At 42.6% G+C, this 19,341-nt stretch overlaps 2 protein-coding genes across 10 annotated transcripts in view; one reads left to right on the top strand and one right to left on the bottom strand.

The window, feature by feature from the left end:
• Positions 1-14,188, top strand: part of sulf1 (sulfatase 1) — a 37,553-nt gene extending 23,365 nt beyond the window's left edge. For 2 of the 5 annotated variants that reach the window (XM_035957996.2, XM_035957997.2), the window contains exons 10-19: positions 2,038-2,164; positions 4,126-4,339; positions 4,862-5,108; positions 5,194-5,290; positions 5,399-5,493; positions 5,666-5,737; positions 6,527-6,699; positions 7,856-7,998; positions 8,268-8,391; positions 11,924-14,188. In XM_035957996.2, the coding sequence (XP_035813889.2) occupies positions 2,038-2,164; positions 4,126-4,339; positions 4,862-5,108; positions 5,194-5,290; positions 5,399-5,493; positions 5,666-5,737; positions 6,527-6,699; positions 7,856-7,998; positions 8,268-8,391; positions 11,924-12,867 (2,236 nt within the window). In that variant the 3' untranslated portion in view covers positions 12,868-14,188. Of the gene's footprint in view, positions 1-2,037; positions 2,165-4,125; positions 4,340-4,861; positions 5,109-5,193; positions 5,291-5,398; positions 5,494-5,665; positions 5,738-6,526; positions 6,700-7,855; positions 7,999-8,267; positions 8,392-9,909; positions 9,944-11,137; positions 11,189-11,923 lie in introns of all 5 variants that reach the window. The other 3 variants (XM_035957999.2, XM_023291909.3, XM_035957998.2) reach the window with 3 other exon arrangements.
• Positions 1-19,341, bottom strand: part of LOC111583007 (solute carrier organic anion transporter family member 5A1) — a 128,486-nt gene that overhangs the window by 74,036 nt on the left and 35,109 nt on the right. Inside the window, exon 10 of one of the 5 annotated variants that reach the window (XM_023291911.3) lies at positions 15,467-17,805. The exons of the other annotated variants lie outside the window; for them this stretch is intronic. Within the exon in view, the coding sequence (XP_023147679.1) occupies positions 17,348-17,805 (458 nt within the window). The 3' untranslated portion in view covers positions 15,467-17,347. Of the gene's footprint in view, positions 1-15,466; positions 17,806-19,341 lie in introns of those variants that run through there. 5 annotated transcript variants of the gene reach the window in all.

Genomic DNA, 19,341 nt, shown 5'->3' with positions numbered 1-19,341 from the left:
TTGTTATCTGACAGACATTTCCTGACCGCAGTTGTCTTGGAAAGCAGTGATGGTGGAAGAGATTGAAGTATTCTGAGATGCTTGGTAAAGCTATAAACGACTGGCAGATTATGAAGGTTCACGAAAGGGGCGCTGACACATGTGTAGCCAGGTCATCTGATCATTTACAAGAAAAACAAGTTGAGCCTTTGTCTTCTCAGGGAGCCTTGCATATATTGAACACACAACAATGGCCCTAAACTTGACTTCGCCTGCAGCTCGTGCACTGCTGGAGACAGACGGAAGATACATTTCAGTAACACAGCAGAGCTAGACATACGCAAAATAAACAAAGGCTAGCCAGGCTCAGGATGATGTTACCTGAGGAATGGCTGGAAGGCTCACACTCAATCCGCTCACAGGACATGTCACCAGCTTCCCTCAGTATGGAATGCAGCAAACACTTGACTGTTTCTCCAAGACTGTTTTCTTTGCCGTGCATGCAGTAGCATACAGTGTGTGTTCCTTTACACACCCTGTCAGTTATTTAACCTCTCCTTTGCCATGAGATACACGTTGCAGAAAATGATACCTAAAATCTGACAGCCAACTTTTGTTCACCTAACATGTTTAGCCGTGCTAATGCCAGGGCTACACTGACAGAAACATGACAACTAGGGGAGAAAAATAATCCTATCAAGCTTGTCTCCACAATATATAGGTCCCAAGAAAAAAAGTTAAATCTGTAAGAAAGACAAAGCATAGGGGCATTGGCATGGAAAATGGTTGAAGCCAGATTGTGCTGGCAGAAAAAAATACTGCATAGTACAGTATGTCACGTTCTTTCTTACTGTTACTGTTTTTCCTCACTATCATTTCCTCACAATCCCCCCTTTTTTCCCCCAAATCGCTGGCTTGGCCTTCCATCTCCTTTCCACTAATTTGCTCATTTGCCAGCAACTGTGTCAACATCTGCAGACATGTATTCAAGCCTTAGTTGAGTCTGCTGCCACACAAGTATATCAGTTTCCTGCTGGTGTATGTTTTTTTGACAGAAAAGCATGCTGGTCTATGCACTGCTGTGTATTAAATGAAAAGAGTATGACCTTTAATCTGCAGAGGCTTTAGCACATTTAATCTGCTCCTCCATTAATCCAAACTGTTTGTAAATGCTGTCTACTGGTCAGTTTGTCTGTAAATGCTGAGATTAGCCTCTGTGGACCTCACTCGCTTACTTTGGTGCAGATGTAGCCGCGAACGCACAGTAGTTAATGTTATTTGTACAGTTCTCTCAGTGGTCATGTGATATGCTCTGTGACTAAATATCCTCACATGACCTTACAGTACTACCTCAGAGCCTGTGAAAACGCTAAATGACAGCTGGGACTGACTATGTTGTTTGAGAATCTAATCATCTACGTAATGCAGCCATCAGGGAGTGACATCAGCAACTGTTAGTTCTTTAATCGCCCTTGGCTAAAGGCATGAGACTACAGCCAAGGCAGTGTGTGAACGCTGGCAGTTTTCCCCTGGAGCAAAGTGCTACAAAGCATCGGACAAGGCAGTGGCTCTACTCTTTAAGGGGACAGGTTGTTCTGTGCCTCGTTGTCGTCATTCTGTCTGCCGGCCGCGAGAAGCCAGGGCATGTTGGCAGGGATTCGGGGATAGAGGAGGGGACCCGAGGGCTGGCATGGCCTTAACAGAGACGCAGCCAGTCTTTGTGGTGGTGGCACAGGAGAAAGGTGCAGGGCAGTTGAGCTCGATGCCAAGCGGAGGTCAGACAGCTTGACTTGGAGCTGTGTACGCTGGTGTGAGGCTGAGCTGAGCTCCACGCCTGGAGCCTTTGGCACATACAGACACTACATAACTTATCCATTTAGCAACCATGACCATGAAAACACACAGGGCCAGCCATGACAGAAAGCGAAAACAGGAAACACTATTTAAGTGAATAAAAATTTAATTCCACTCATTTTAATAGTATATTGACTCCCTGAAAAAGTCAGTTAGCTTCATGCGGTTTCCCCCTTCCTTCTTTTCCAATGTTGTGTTGTGCAGAAAGATCCTGAGAAAGAAGGATGACTCCACGAGCACTCAGCACACCAACAGCCTTCCCAAGTACAAGAAGGTCAGAGAAACTTGCCAACAGGCTGAATTCCAGACACCATGCGAACAGCCCGGACAGGTAAAGGAAACACCCATTTGCACACAATCTTTGCCAACAGAAATGAGCTCCCCTGACATCCGCTATGGAACACTGATTCAGTTCTTTCCTAACAATAGTGAATATCAGTCTTAAAATGACCTCCATGCTGCCAGCTGAACTATTCTCCATAACCACGAGTAAAATGGCCATTTACAGTACATCATTGGCTTATAATTGGACCTTTTTACGCTGTTTTGTGGTGCACTCATTTGTTGGAACTTGCCTTTCATCTGCACCCATTAATTTTCTGGCAGACCAACAGCCAAATGGTACGATATGTGGCCTTGGAGCAGGCAGGCCAGAACAATACAAATTGTTACAACGTTCAGGTAGTGTTAAATGACGGGTAGAGTTTCTAAAGGCCCGACTAATGCAATCCAGATCCATTTTATGACCACATAAATGTGTGTATGTAACAATCATTTATTAAAGACAGCAATGGAGCAATTTTGGTTGTGCTCAGATGTGTGTGCGGCATCTTATGATGCACGAGAAAGTGTGGGGGGACAGTATGTGTGTGTGCCAGTAAGAAGTGCACAGTAACTGTGTAGAAGTGTGGCTTCGATTAGTTGTGGTCATTTACATTATACATCATAATGCTGCATAGAGTGAAGTATGAGGGTTGGTCATAAATGGTCTGTCTGGCATGATTTAACATGGTCTCCTAGTCAGCACCCTGCAGGCAGTGAAGTGAAGTCCTTAAAAAATTATTCTTACTCACAGCAGGTGAGTCATTCATTCTAATTTCTCTTATTCTACTTCCTCATCTTTCATTGTTGACATGCACAGAGGGGAAAAAGCTTAATAAAGACTATAGATCAATATCAGGATGTATTTTAAGTGTGTATTGTAAATTTTTAAGTGTTAGTGTTCATTTTAAGAGCTACACAACAGCGTGAGTGACTTGAAATACTTGCTACTTGTGTTTCATCTTGCGTGGTCACCCTTTATGTTCCCAACTAACAAAATAAAACCAGCAAGAGTCCTGCAGAGTAAATCTCTAATTGCAAACACAGATGGCTGTAAAATGACATTTGTTGAAAGCCGCGGCGTATTTTGGGCTGTCGCTGTTCTTCAGGGAGCAAATCATGCTCCTAACTATCCACTCCCCTCCTCCCACTTTCCCATCCATTTCTGCTGCTCTGCTTCTGCAGTGTTACTGTAATACCTTTAAAGCACTCACAGGAGGGTGGGCGAGGGAGAGGGATAAAGAAAGACAGAGATTGTTTTCATCCTCCAGTAACAATACATCTCTCTCTCCCTCACGTCTTGTCTAATGCTGATATAACAGCTCTGCTGGGCCCGTAAGCTCTTCCAAAAGAAACCCGATCTGCCTTATGGCCCTTTGTTTGGACCCTCGTTCCCACACTCACCACCGATCATCTGCACCACACTCTACAGATGTGTCTCTTCCGTTTATACAAGGTCTAACCGGCAGCACCACTCACAGCAATTAAACTTTCTCTTTCTGGTGGGAATGCATATTGAGAGGATGTAGGCAAGCGTGTGTGGATACTGAATGTATTTACACAATTACGCCGGTGACGCACTTGGCACAGACATACCCGCTGTGAGAGTGATAGGGGTTTCCACTTTGTTTTCAAGACACCAGACGGGCCCAATTCATCTTTTGTGGTAGTTTTGGTTTATCTTTCTTGCTGCTTTTGGATGCTATTCTTTCCCACAGGCTGAGATCTGCCTGATATTTCTGTCAGAAGCATGTGTTACTTAGGATGTTTGTAAAATCTCTGCGGAAAAGAGGTTTTGTCATGAAATCTGAAATTATGTTGTCATTTTATTAACATCTACAGCACTTATTAACTATACAAAAAGTCCACTCTTTGCTACAGTAATTAGAAAGGTCTGCCAGGCCATCAGAGAAAATCATTTATGAGCGATTTTTTTTTTTCTCTGTGTATTTCTTCTTCTTTGGTTGTTAGAAATGGCACTGCGTTGAGGAGATCACGGGGAAGTGGAGGATACAGAAATGTAAAGGTGGTTCAAAAGAAGGCTCGAGGAAGAGGGCCCGCAGCCTGAAGCCCCGCAGCAGTTACGACAACAGAGAGAGGGGCTGTGATTGTGGGGACGCTCTCTACAAACCATCCAGGGCTGACCGCCGCTCCCACCGACAGTTTTCTTCTTCATCAGGCCAGCGTGAGTGCACAGAAACCAGTTCTTTCAGCATCTGATATTATACGTTTACATTAGAGAATTGACTATACATGTGTGTAGGATTATTTTTATCATTTCAGCTTAAAAAGACACACTGCTCCACTGTCATAGACGTCTGTCTCTCAGTACCAGTTGGAGAAAAAGAAGTCTTTAAAGGCTCAAGGCTTGATTTTCTGTAATGGATTATTTATGCTCTAAAGGGAGACAGATGCACGGAAAAAGCAAACATCCTGCAACAAGTCATGGAATTTGTGCTCTGGATGTTGCTTTGTGTTTGTGTGTGCTGCCGGGGTTGTTTTTTTCGAATGGTTTGATGCCCTCTAGCGTTGCTTGGAGAAAGTGCAACTAAAGTAGGCACATTTAATAATCCTTAAAGAGCAGATATGACATAATCCTGCTACAGCTGGAGTTTAGGATGTTGGTATTTACTGCTTCACATATATTGAAATAAAGATTCAAAGAAAATGCAGCTTAAAGACACTCAAAATTCTTGTTTTTCAACAGGTTATCGCCCACGTTTTGTCCACACCCGGCCTGCCAGGTCTCTGTCCGTGGAATTTGAAGGTCAGATATATGATATTGACCTACAAGCAGATGATCAGTCAGCTGTCCGCCGCCGTGTCATCTCAAAGCGTCACCACGACTCAGAGGACCCAGATTTTGACTTGGCGTCTGATGACGGCTCAGAGGAAATGCTGGCAGATGATACCAACGCAGTAGGATACCCGAACTCTTTGAAAGTTACCCATAAGTAAGAAAATTGTCTCCCTAAAATATCAAAGAGTGGCTCAATGGACTACATGGTTAGACAACACTTTTTTGTGTGTCTTTTCCAGGTGTTACATCTTGATGAACGACAGTGTCCACTGTGAGAGAGAAATCTACCAGTCCTCCAGAGCCTGGAAGGATCACAAGAGCTACGTGGACCAGGAGGTGAGTTTAGGAAGTTGTGATTGTGACACCACTCGTCCATATTGCTATCAAGAATTTGTAAAAACAGACCAGAACTTTGGTAGAATTGGTTACATTTTTTTGGTCTAGATCGAAGCACTTCAAGACAAAATCAAAAACCTTCGAGAAGTAAGAGGCCACTTGAAGAGGACGCGACCAGATGAGTGTGACTGTGGAAAGAAGAGGTATGTTTCACATTTCACTTCAAAAATACTTCTCTCTTTAATGTTTTTCTATTTCTATTCAGAATGTCATTTATTTCTAGCTTTATAGGCCTTATGCCAAACCCTTTTGGAGTACAAAGACAAAAAGTTTTCTTCTACGGTCCTTAGTGTCTTTCTCTGTTCATAAAACCAGCTATTTTAGCAAAGGACACAGAAACAAGGGAGAGAGATTGAAGAACAGGAATGATCAGCTCCATCCATTTAAGTGAGTTTCTCTTCCCCTTTAATTATGGGTGTGTCCTGTTTAGTGTCACCCCTTCTGAAGTAATACTAATAAGCAAATGGCTTAGTGTGTATTAAGAACTGACATTCGTAAAACTGTGAAATAGTTGCTCGACATCTGCATGATCCTTGCATGCCAGGTCATAACATAAACTTATCACTAAAGCTCATCTTCATTTGAGTTACTGTGTACATCCCAGATGACCACTCCATCTTGTTTGTCTGCTGTGACATGTTGATGTTTGTTATTCCAAAAGTCGCGCAGGTTTCTACCGAAGGCATGCCATCTATAAATTTTCATTGAGCGTTTGGTCTCTGAATGGAGTTTAAATGACAAAGCAGATGTTTGGCCGTGGACCTGCTTCATGTGTGTGTGCCTGGAAGTGATTGAGTTGCATGGAAAGATAGAATGATTCAACAGAGGGGGAAATCGGTCAGTCCCTCAAACACAGTGATCGGCTTGCACCAGGAAACACTGGGAACTGATTATGGCAATACAAAGCAGCTGTTTTTTTCCGCAGGGCCTGCTGTGTGTTCAGGCAGGGAGAAAGAGGGGACAGTGGCTAGAATGTCATCCCAGAGAAAATTGGACATAGTAAGAGCTTCAACGTGAAAGTAAACAGGCTGTCATATCCTGGCATGGGTGACGCCTTCTGGAAGTCCCCTCTGTGTCCTCCATTACTGTGGTTACTGGCAGCAGAGAGGGGTAAAGGGGGGGTGATGTCATGTTTGCATCACACTTTGGTAATTCTCTTACGTTTCTATCTTGCAGGGAGGCTGCGCAGGAAATAGACGGAAAGACCCAGCTGTACAACGAGATCAGGAGGAGGAAGAAGGAGAGGAAGGAGAAGAAGCGACAGAGGAAGGGAGACGACTGCAGCCTGCCGGGCCTCACTTGCTTCACACATAACAATGACCACTGGCAGACTGCTCCCTTCTGGACACGTATGTATACCAGCTTCAAGCTCCTCAACATGTAATGCAGGTTAAACCCACATCCAAGACCAGTGAGGTCTACTTTTATATCTCACAGGTTCTGTACTCCATTATTCCAATTTGTGATGACCTTTTTTGATGTTCAAAATCAGAGATAAAATACATAGTTTCATGATCACATCTTATATATCAAATAAAATGTTTGTAATCTATTGTACAAGATAGAGCTAAAATAGTGTGCCATGCATTTGGCTGATATGAGGTCAGAGTATGATCAGGACATGGTTTGAGTGTTGGAGGGAAAAAAGCATAAATGTAAGCATCTGTAAAGCTGCAGACGGAGGAGATAAGGAGGAGGCATATCCAAGGTGAAAGACTTGAGTATTTTAGTTTATTATTTTAGTTTCTCAGAGCTTCAAGATGTGTTTGGCTGAAACAGATCCAAAATATATCTCCTATAATACAGTCTTTGAGTCCCGGATGACATTAATGGTCTATTTTTAGGCTACAATTTTAAGCAGATAAACCTGGCAAGATTTGGTGTTGCTGAAATGGTAAGAGGCATAGGGCTACAACAAATAATGATTACTTTAATTTACTGAAAATGAAATGACAACAGACTGGAGATGGTAATTATGCTCTTAAGGACTAATGTGGGTTGTATTTGGGATAAAAGCTGCAAATGAACTGTAACTTTCCTAACATAATAATAACCTTTTTTTCAGATTAGGTTAATTATATGGCTAAAATGCTTGGAGAAGAAGTTAGTTAACATTTTGTTTGTTATTTTAATAGTCTGTTTTTGGGAGTCGATAAGGCTTGTAAGTTAAATTTGCTGGTAGGATGAGGGTTAATATGAAAAGCTTGGTTAATCCAGACAAACTACAATCAATTTTTTTTTTCTCAGCAAAAAATGGCACTTAGACACGGTTGAGTCAGTGTTGAATGTGATATAATATTTTTCCCCACTACAACTATTGGAACCAATGTGCCCCTTCAATTGCCAGTCAGAAGCTAATGAAAAAAAAACACAACCAACAAACTCTGCTTTTCTAGTGTTTACACCACATTCAGTTGTTTGTTCATTTCATTCCACACCTCATTTTCATATTTTTGTGTGAAAAGGCTACAACTGACAACAACGACATTGGTAATTGTTTTCTAGTGGGTGGATTCTGTGCGTGCACCAGCTCCAATAACAACACCTACTGGTGTCTGAGAACCATCAACGAGACCCACAACACGCTCTTCTGTGAGTTTTCCACCGGCTTCCTGGAGTACTTTGACCTCAACAGTGACCCCTATCAGGTGGGTGAACATCTGTCTACAATCATTCAGCTGTGCCTTCTGACTGTGTGCGTCTGCTTTGTCTCTCTAGAACCATTTCCATTGGCTCTCACGTTATAAAACTCCAGCGCTCCATCTATAAAAGCTCATGCATTTTTAGTAATTTTGAAAGTTTTTACGTGGGAACAGCAGCATGCAGTTTTATCCTGCTGTCACTGCACATATGTAGACTTTTAAATATAACTCCATAGCAGTAAACTGACATTTTTGTGTGTGTGTTAAATTTTCAGCTGACCAATGCAGTGTACGCAGTAGACCGGGAGGTACTAAACGCACTCCATGCTCAACTCATGGAGATGAGGAGTTGTCAAGGGTACAAGCAGTGTAACCCGCGTCCTAAAGGCTTGGATACAGGTAAAAATGCACTTTCAGTCTGTTTCTTGCTCCTATATTATTGTCCCAAAGCATATAGTAAAATGGTTTGACATGTGGCCTAATAAACAGGGTGTAGTTGTAGTTGTTATGCCAACAATGACTGAAACAGATTCTACACACGAAAGGATTAGAGGGATTTATGTATTTAATAGAAAATGACATTTGAATTTGTTTGCGTTAAAAGAACATCTGAAAAATGAGTGTTGATATTTTAATAGTAGTAAAAGTTGTGATATTTCACTCTAATCTTCTGCTGTGTTTTGAATCTGTTTCGGTGTCAGTGGTGTGTGTTTGCACATATCGGCATGCTGCATGTGTTTGGGAATGATCCACTCAGTGATGTGTGCTGAAATTTTAGGTGGAGGTCAATGAATCATCACTGAGATTGTTTTTTTTTTCCTTTATGTGTCTTTAATGTTGTCTTCACAGTGACACACACATGCACACACTCTGACCTCTCTTCCAGCCCAGGATCTTCCACTCCTCTGGAATATTTTCACCATTTATGTACAGTTTACTGAGTTGTAGCATTTTGAAAAGAATAAGGTTACAGTCCACCACTCTGTGAGTCACTGAGTGTTAGATACATTATTTGGAGGATGCTGTCAACAACTACAACTGAGGCTGTCATTTTATTTGAGCCTGTCATGCATCACTGCAACAGTCAGCCGCAGTATTTTCTTTACTACCACCACATGGTCCAAGCATCCTTAGGAGCAGACATCCCAGTGATGGTTAATAAGTCATGTCACAGTGACCTAAGCCTACAAGGCCAAGCTGTAGCGTTTGTGTGTGGCATGAAGTAGCTGCATTGTTTACGTCCTGAGGATAAAAACCTTCATGTCTGTAATTACCAGCTGGAGAGTGGAGCGCTGGAGCGGCCAAACTGCTCTGAGAAAAGTGATAGTGTTTCAGTGCTGGCATGCTGGACTTGTCAAAACTATGCCAACACATGTCACAAAACAGCCTAAAATCTCTTACTTGCACTGGCTGCCCTTTTGTGGCAATGATGCCAGCTCTGGGAACCAATCAAACGCATCCTCGCTGCGGTGGTTACATCAAGTGATGTTTTTGTTGGAAAAAAGGTCATTAAAACGTAGCTGTCAGGTGAAATGGATCTAGCAGCATCTCTCTGTGATGTATGACCTAACCCTCACAATCACCTGATTGGATAACCTTGTGTATTTTGTTTTGAAGGGGCAAACCTGTTGAACTCGCCAACGCATCAAACCACTTTATTCTGAACCAATCCTCGTCTCTCCAAGCAGCCCAATCACACGATCTGTCAGACTTCTCCTCCCCCGTTTTCCTCCATTCAAATCCACATCTCATTCCTCCTCCTCCTCCTTCCTTCTAATCATCCCATAATTGCGTTTCTCCATAGCGAGTAGCAGCAGTGCATGAAGAAACCTTCAGTGTGAATGATCTATTTATTTCCCTCCCACGTCTCCTTGAATCAAAGCATTAACAATCGATTGCTTTTATTTTTCCGATCAGGAGGTAAAGATGGAGGAAGCTATGAGCCACACAGGTATCCGCCAAGTTTTGTTTCTCTTCAGTGGCTTTTTCTTTAACATCTGCATGGGCCGAATTGCCTCATACCCACTAATACATCCGTTCATGGAGTGCCCGATGCTTGATCTGTGGCTGCATGCTGGGATCACTCTAACAAATCATAACAGATGTATATTTTTTTCCATCTCTATGCACACAGTCCATCTTCACCTTTACCTGCTGTGTATCATCAGTCTGCAGCTTCTTGAATATCGAACAAGCGGTTAAAAAATTCTCTGCCACATGTTTTCACACCTTTGCTTGACAGTGCAAACTAGTTTCCCATGTTAAAAGATAAAATCTATCTTTTTTTTTTAGTAATTTCTAAGATGGCATGGCTATAAACATAATAATCCAAAGTCATATAAGGAGTTGCTGTGTTTACCTGAGACCAACCCATGCATTAAGTGCACGTGAATGACAATGCCTGATACTGTATCATCCCCCTCATGCATCATGAAAGGGAATAGTTTGACATTTTGGGAAATAAGCTTATTTGCTTTCCTGCTGAGAGACCGATGAGCAGATAGATACCACTTTCATGTTTTGTATGCTAAATATACAGCCCAGAGACAGTTAGCTTAGCATAAAGTCTCCAAATGGGAACGCAAAATCCTCCCAGAAGCACATCTAAAGCTCACTAATCGGCACTTTATATTTCGTTCGTTTCATTCATACGAAACCGAAGAGTAAAAACAGCAATTTGCAGTTTAATGTGGAGTTATGCGACGCAATATTTCTTGGCTAGAAGCGTCGACTTCCTGAGGTCACAATTGTACTGAATAAGGTGTGTGTTTGTGAGCGTCTGAACTGCTGAAGGGGAGATTAGTTTTTAATCTTTGGAGCTCAACCAACATCTCCTGGCTGTAGGTTTCATTTTATTGGACGAGAGGAGTATCAATCTTTTCATCTAACTTTCAGAAAGAAATCAAACAACCACCCAAAACTTGAAAATATTCCCTTAACACATCACATTCCATGCCAGCCATGTCCACAAATAATAAACAGTCATCACGTTTTGTGTCAGTGTAGCATGACATCCAGAATAGCTCTCATATCTGCTTCATGGCCATTAACTAGTGGTAGAGTGGACATTTGAGTTGCCGTGACCTCTCTGTCCTCCCACTGACCTCTGCACTTTTGACCTCTGTTTCTGGCACCTGCTTACCAGGCGACAGCAGCATCGAAAGTGGTCAAAGAGGAGACCAAGCCTCTCCTTCCTGTGAGTCCCTAAGCCTATGTCAAACCATCTTCGTTCTCTAGCTGCAGTAGTTAGAAAGAAGCTGATGTCAAAGCCAACCAGAAGTGATACTTCTTGCCCTCAGTTTTACCTGCAGACTTCAAGCTGAGCCCAGCTCTGATTATGGCTTTTGCTGCAATTTTCTTTTGTCTCTTCTCTTTATAGCATTTTGAATTGATCTTTTTTTTTTCTTTCTGGGAAAACATTCAGCGCAAGCTCATTTTCTTGTTTTTTATTTCTTCCTAAGCATCTTCTTGTTTTGTTGACCACCTTTTTGTTCCTTCTGCTGCTAAGTTCTTTTATTCCAGGTTGCCTGACTTTGCTTTTCAATCCAGTCCAGGCCTGTCATTAACTACGCCATTACATATTTCTTGTGCAGCTTAGTATGGTAGTCAAGTGTTTTAAAATGGATCATCATTAAATTTTTCTTTTCAGTCTCTTTCTAATGTGAATTAGCAAAAAAGGCAGCATGTGTTTGCATTACTCATGGCTTGAGCTCTGTGTGAGTGCAGTGTTTATCTAGTTTATCTAATGCTGCTTTGAAGTGTGTGTGTGTCTGTGTGTGTGTTGCTTGGGGCCACAGACCCCGTGGAGGTGCTGCTTTAGAGAGAGCCGGAAGCTGGGCATGACTGCATGCTGTCTGAGTAAACTTGAGAAGAGCTCCCTGTTCTTTCAGCCCCAGATCCTAACGGTCTTCTGTTTGTGTTTCTTCGGCAGCACACAGCCAATATGGGAAGGACGACAGGGTTAAACTGCCCAACCTGACAGATGAGGAGGTGAACTGGCAGGAACTGGAGGATTTGTATAGCATAAACGAAAGCCTGTATGAATGTAGGCCTGACTACAGCCCCAGCCCAGACAACTGGGCCAACTTCCAGAAGGATGTAGATAATATGATTGCACTGCGACACGTTTTTACCAAATTCAACCAAACCCATAAGCTTGACGACTCCACCCTGCCAGAGCTGGGCTCCGGGGCCGGGGGTGGAGGCCTTGAAGAAGGCAGCGGAGAAGAGTTGGCCTCTGCCAGTGACGTCTGGCCGGGCCTGGCCACAGAGACTCGCCCCACCACCCCCGCCCCCAGCGAAACGCCATCAGCACCACCCACACCCAGACCCACCCTGGAAAGGAAACTGGAATCTGTTGTCAACGACCTCCCCGAGAGGCTCGTCAACAGACCCGGGGTGTCTGTTATGTCAGTGGTGTCGTCATCAGGTCCGAGTAGAGACAAGGTTATCTTCCAGAGCGATGCGTGGGCGCAGCAGCTGGAGGAACTGGAAGGAGGCATGTTTAGCGGCAACGGACTGACGGAGCTGGAGACCCGACACGACAGCCTCTTGCGTACTCACAACAGCCTGCGAGCCCAGTTAGAACCAGGCCCGAGCCACAGAGAGGCAACCAGACCACAGGGTCTCGGTCTCGGCCTGGACCCTGCAGAAGAAGAGGACATTTTCCAGGCCCAAGGCTACCTCCCCTTCTCCCCACAGACTCTGAGGCCCAAGGTACAGGCCAGCGCCACCGAGAGCCCCACCACCACACAGACTAGCGCCCCACAGAGTGTCGGGGTGGTACTAGAAGTGCTGCCTCAGTCAGCGCTGCCTCTCACCTTGGACTATGAGGGCAGCGGCTCCCTGCCTCAACCTTCCAATCAGACCCTCTGAGGCAGACACGAGCTCTGGCCAGCCAGCCAATGAGCTTCTCGTCGCCACAGTGACACAGAGACACAGGCGATTAGGAGACGAGCTCGCCAAGAGCAATGGCGAGTAAAGCCACCTCAGTCAGTCAGAGTTGTATAATGAGTATTAAAGTTATTGTTTATTTTTTTACTGGTGCCTACAATTATTAGTAAAACAGTGTTATGTTTTTTTCTTTTTTTCAAATATATATTTAGAAAAGAAAAAGCCTTAATGCAGCTAAACTTAAGTGGTGGAATTAAAAGTGATTAATTCCATACGGATAACACCATTGATGTTTTTAATATATGTTTTTATGAAAAACAAGTGCGAGTGGTGAAACCATCTCAACATCTGAATGGGTGATTAGCATTAGTTAGGTACGCTCCAGTCTTTGAACAAACCAGAAATCCTGAACCTGCCCAGTCATAGGAAACTCCATCAGAAGGCAAAACAGTCCCCGAATGCACTTTTTAACTCTTTCACATTGTGATCCTCACCCTCCACTGCTTGTGGTTTTGAAATTTGTGTCCATTGTGAAATTAGATTATAATGAAATGATTATACCTAAAAAAAAAAAAAACCTGGATTATCACTTCTGAAAATCAACATAACATCCATGTCGCAGTAATATAAAGTTTAGACAATCACGGGACAGTTTAAAAGCCAGTTTCAAGGACATTTACAGCTGACATCTTGGCATGAATTACAGAACTGCAGCAAACCTATAATTGCTTCACGCAGGTGAGGAAAACTGCCTGGCTCGGGTGTTAATTTTTGATGGCGGGGCATTATTTATTGTTCACTAATTAGCTGCAACACTGCAAAAGTTCCAACTTTGCAGAGTTGCACATTTATCACAATTCACAGCATTTTGTTTTTAAGTCATATTTTCCTCACAAGAAAGTGCTTACACAATCACCAAGGGGGGTTGGAGAATGCTCGTTGTGTAAGTTTTATTTTCAGAAATGTCACCGATTCATTATGTGCGGTATGATAAAATGCTTTGATAATCCAGAGTACAGTGTTGCACATGGTCAATTCATTTCGAATGTAACCGTATAGTCCTTGAAAACTGGTTCTATGACAGCACACTGTGTTCCAGCTTTGTCTGTGACAGTACATTCAGTAAAGCAAAGTATTACAAGTCCACAGAAGGCAAAATTTCTTGTCAAGGTATCGTCTGGCTAATAACTGGTTCCGCAAAAACCTCATCCTTCTCTTTTCTCTTCTTGACGGTGTGTGTAGAACAAGTCTGGTTTCAGGAAAGCCATGACGCTGTTAAGAAATAAACCCCTTCAACCTCAAATGTTGTCCCACTACATGTCTCAGCACTTCGTAATAATTCAAACAAGCTGATTTTTTTTCAGTTTTTAATGACAAATATCAAGTATTCAAGGCATTTGTAAACCAAGTGTTCACAAACATCAATTAGACCTCTGCTCCTGAGGAACACAAAGCGATAAGAGCTCAACTTTTTCAGAATACACCTGTTCTGTCCAGGGAATTCACTTTCAGTTCAAATACTGAAGAAAGGAAATGTGTTAAAGCAAAATTTTTTTACAGTCAACGTGAAGTCGCCTGTGTCAGTAGTAGTCCAGTCATTTCAACAGCAGGACACTGAATTCAAAGTAGTAGGTGTACAGTACAATACAGTCAGACTTCACTGCATTTACTGGACGATTCTCTACACTTCCCTACAAAGAGTGCACTGTTGGGTTTGCTTGCTTGGTTGTAGGAGGAAGATGGTTTTAATGCATCGAAGCCAAATTTTGACAAAGAGCAGGAATTCGATTTTAATTAGTGTTTGGGAAATAATGCTGTTCTGCCTCACAGTAAACAGATTTTATCTACATTTTTACCTACATGTGTTCATAATATCAGAGTTTTGTGAGCAGCTATTAGATAAAGTGACTGCAAAAAACATGAGAAGTTCCTGTTAGGCTTTCTAGTCACATTTGCATTGGGCCTGATCAATAATCCTGCATTGGTATTCCTGTTTAGCGAGCATGATGTATATGGTGCACTAGAGGAAGAATAGAGAATCATTACAATGGGAGAGAAGGGCATTGTGGGTAGCATAACTTACGCATTTCAATTAATTTAACTGTGTAGTCGCATTTACAGGAGGAAAAAAAGATTTCAACAGCCCGTCTTCTTCCCTCCCCCGATATAAAATGAACCTCCCCTTGTGAATAATACTGTTCAGGCACCGCGAGACAAATCCACTGTTTTTGTTACTTTTTTTTTTGCAGCTTTGTCTTTTTCTTTTTTTCCTTTTTAACTACAATGTCATGGGTTAGTTCATAAATATGCTTCTAACTATGCGTGAGCTCTATAATATGCTTAATTTGCTTTGTCAGTATTTACACAATGATCACTTATGAATATGTAATTTGAGGTGCTAAGTCACGATAATACTAAAATTAGTCACTGCCATTTACCACGTGATGAACCTTTACCAGGCAGAACACCATGAATCTTGGCCAAAACAAAAAAAAAGTTCATCGAAATTTATCCACTGCATTAGATTCTCCGTTACTTTGCAAACTATTAATAACTAAAATGAATTAATACTATGAGAATATAAAATTCAATACATTTATTAGACTTATCTTTTATTCCCCCGTCAGGAAATGGAAAAAAAATACTCCTAAAATTTTGGTTTTCAAAACACGTCACAGATTTGACCTTTTCTTGATATCTCTAATATCAGAATAATGCATTTTGTAACAGAAAAAACTCCCCGTTCCCACCTCTATCGTTTCTTTACAGACATTACCTCTCCTGTTCGAAGGAAAGAAAAACCATAAGATACGTCAGCCCAGTGTTAAAGGAAACGAGACAGTTCTGTTAGGATAGTTGAGGCTCATGCAAGCACTTTCAACATGCCTCTCATGAGCGTCCTGTGGCTTCACCATCAAACTAGCAGACATGATTTCAACACTGGACAGAATAAATATCCAAAACAGCAGATAATCTTTCTTTTTGATCTTTGGGAAACTGGAGTGCTAAATTCAGAGCAGTGACTAAGTTTAATAACTAACCTTTAAACCAAGAATTTCCTCGTACAGTAGGTCTGACAAACATTCACTGGCCTTCACACAATCATCTCTGCATCCACTAGATGGCCCCCAAACGCCCAAGAAACGGAATAATCTTGCTGATAAAAAGGGCTCATGCTTGCTGCACTACTTCTTTAAAAGTCTAGACTGCTAAATAACTATGTACATTTGATGACCGTTAGAATGGAGAAGCCATTACAGTACAGAGCCAAAATGATGCATCTTTTGCAGTAGATTAGATACGGATCATTTTACTCGGAAGAAGTTGCTTTCAAAAAGGGGTTAAAGAAAAGTTTTACCGCATTTTTAAACCTACTTTCACATCTTTAGGACAAACAGTAGCTGCAGCACAAGGTCAGAGATGAGATACCATTCTTAGATTCCTTTGTCCTACTTGGCTAATTATTAACATTTTCATAATAATAATATGTTATGAAATACAGATTTGTTGCTCGCTGACTTGACTTGCCACAAAAGTTATAACACACTGTACCATTGGTGTTTGTCGGCTTTAAGCTACATGGTTACCTTGCAGAGGCGAGAAACTGTGGCTCCGGATCTGTGACAGCTGTTTCCAATATCACAAAAGCGGAGGGCAACAAAGCAGAATACCGTCAATCAACTGAAAGAACAGTGACTGGCTTTTCAGCGGCTAGCATTTACCCTGGTAGCTAGCTTCGTGTACTTGACTGGCCGAGACAGCCTGAGAGGCACTGTTAAGAAAAAAAATAAGGAACAGAGGTGAGAGGATTAAAAAATAAAACCCCTTGTCATTTCTGAGGATACAGACAACACAAATTAACCAGACGAGAGAACAGGTGGAATGGCTTAAATATATGGGAAACAGCTGATATGCTCAAACTGTGAGGGAAAATGGGATCACGAAGGAGCCGACGACGATGTGGTAGTATGTGTGAATTTAGCAGAGGAGAAGAAAGAGGTACAGATATGGATTACAGAGGGAGCTGTACAGTACTGAGAAGGGAGGAGCTGTACATAGGATCTTGCATAGTACAGGTTTGTCTGTTGTGCTTTAGACGCCATGTTGATGATGACCATCTGTCTGTACAGAGATTATAATGCCCTGCCCTTTAACAGTAGCACCATGTGATGTCTTTACATCATCCAAACCTTGACGTGGAGGTCTGACCTTCAGTGTGGATGCTGTGTGTGGCTGCAGCTGATGATATGCTCTGAGTGAAACGTCTTTCCATCTCCTGCTATCATAAACGACGAGCAGCCCTTTGGTATGGTGGGCGTACTTGTGTCTCTGCCTATCTTGCGACATCGGCTTGGGAGCCCCGCCTTGTGCCTGATCGGTGTAAATCAGACACGGTGTTGTGCAGAAACACAAACAGGAAGGCACATGTCACAATGAACCCCAGAGGGAGGCTGGCGTGCTCTCAGACATGGGCAGAGCCTCTGTGGTGGTGTGGCAACAAGATGGGGGGAGTTATTGCTTTGAGGGCGTTGCCCGGGCAACTGAGGCTGCTGTGGCCGCGGTTGAGCAGCAGGGCGGCCGGCGGGTCGGGCCGAGGCGGGATGAACACGGGGCAGGAGCGGGTGCGGGCGTGGCTTTTCTGGCCCCCGGCGTGGCATATGAGCTCGCTGACGGTGCCCAGCGGAGGCAGGTGCTGGCGCCAGCGCTCGGCTCGCGCCTCCTTGTGCTTGATTGAGTACCAGGTGAGGAAGATGAAGATGAAGCCGACGAACTTCAAGCTGGCGGCCAGGCCGAAGTAGACGAAGCGGAAGGAGGTGACGTCGTATTCCCAGCAGGAGCCGTGCACGCCGCAGTCCTGCTGCCACAGCATGCAGGTGGTGTCAATCACAGCACCAAAGTAGATGGGCGTGGGTATGTAGGCTGGAGGGGAAGACAGAAGTTGTAATAATAGTTTCATCCAGCATGCTAACATTCGCATGGGTTTAATGACACAAGCTGCCATCACAAAGTCATGACGCTGGGCTTTCAAAAAGCAAAAACCATAACTGATTTAAAGTGGTGCAGCAATACACTGCTCCCAGCGCTCCTGCAACATTTGACTTTTTCGCTCCCACTTCCCATCCTGACCTTTGGCATGTGTGCATTTAGAATTTCACAACAGACCTCAAATTTAGGCACAAAGAAAACATCAGAGTCTGTGTCAATCAGTGAAAATTTACACAGGTGACGAGCTGGGTCTGCAGCTAGCTTCAGTGGATAAGTCTGAGGGAGAACAGAGGACACAAACTAACTAAACTGTTGTGCTTACCATCACACCAATACACACCCATGTACATCAAACTGACAGCACAATGAATTCAAGATGGAGGGTCACGGTTTTGACCAGTGGAGGAGGACGAGTCACAGATGGCACTTGACTTAAATGGAGTGTTCCAAACAAATCAGGAACTCTGGGAGCAAACTACTTTGAAGGGGATCGTGTGCAGTTTTTGCATTTTATAGGCACAGTCTCACAACGCTTTGATCACACATGACAATGTGTTGAGCATGAAAAAGGGTGAAACTAAAGATCTTGAATATTGATTTTCAAACAAAGAGGCAAAGGTAGAGCCTGTGAAGAAGTTCTACATGTACTAACCATTTCAAATTTGAAACAGTTTTGATTAGTGTGTGAGGTTTAGTTAGAAAAGAACAATGTATTTTCATTAACCAGTCGGAGTTTCACAATATTTGTGGAACTTTTTGCTTTTGTTTCCACCATTGTCGTTTGAATCTAATCAAAAATTAGACTCACATTAGTGCTAGTGCAGATTTTTTTTTTGTGCTAAAGGTTTTATTTTTTAAACATACACTTTGCTACTTATTTAGTCAGAATCTATTTGCTAAAAAAACACAGATTTTTGAATGTGCTGTTGATGTGTACGATTTCTCTGCAAAACAGTGCACAAAGGTGATCTCGAAATGCTGTTTGTGACATTCACAGTGCAGTATAATTTAATCATGTATACGAAAGCACACGTTTCAGTCTCTCAAATTAGTCCAAGGTATTGAATAGTGCTGCTCCAAAAGTAGTAGTATGCTACATATTATATACAAATCAGGATGTAGTGTGGAACTTTAATGTGCTGCAGTTCTGCTTTTGTACCACTTGGTGGCACTATTTGTCAGCAGAAGGAGGTCTGATCTCATGTCCATCATTAAGAAATAGACATAATATTAGAAACACCTTTCAAAATACTTCATCCAGTACAACGCTGCCATTACCTAAAGCCTCAAAAATTTAAGATTTCTCCGTTTCTCAGGCAGGGTCCACATGAATAGAGCCCCAATAACGTCATAATGTAATATTTATTGCAGAGTTCATGTACAGGATGACAGATTGTAGTGGTCTACACAATGAAATTCAAAGGTTCATATTCTTAGATTCTCTTAACTACACAAATACACTGACATCCT

This window comes from Amphiprion ocellaris, chromosome 22 (assembly GCF_022539595.1).
Source record: "Amphiprion ocellaris isolate individual 3 ecotype Okinawa chromosome 22, ASM2253959v1, whole genome shotgun sequence".
Classification (NCBI taxonomy): domain Eukaryota; kingdom Metazoa; phylum Chordata; class Actinopteri; family Pomacentridae; genus Amphiprion; species Amphiprion ocellaris.
Note: the sequence above shows the minus strand (reverse complement) of the source record. Positions and strands in the feature narration are given on the sequence as shown.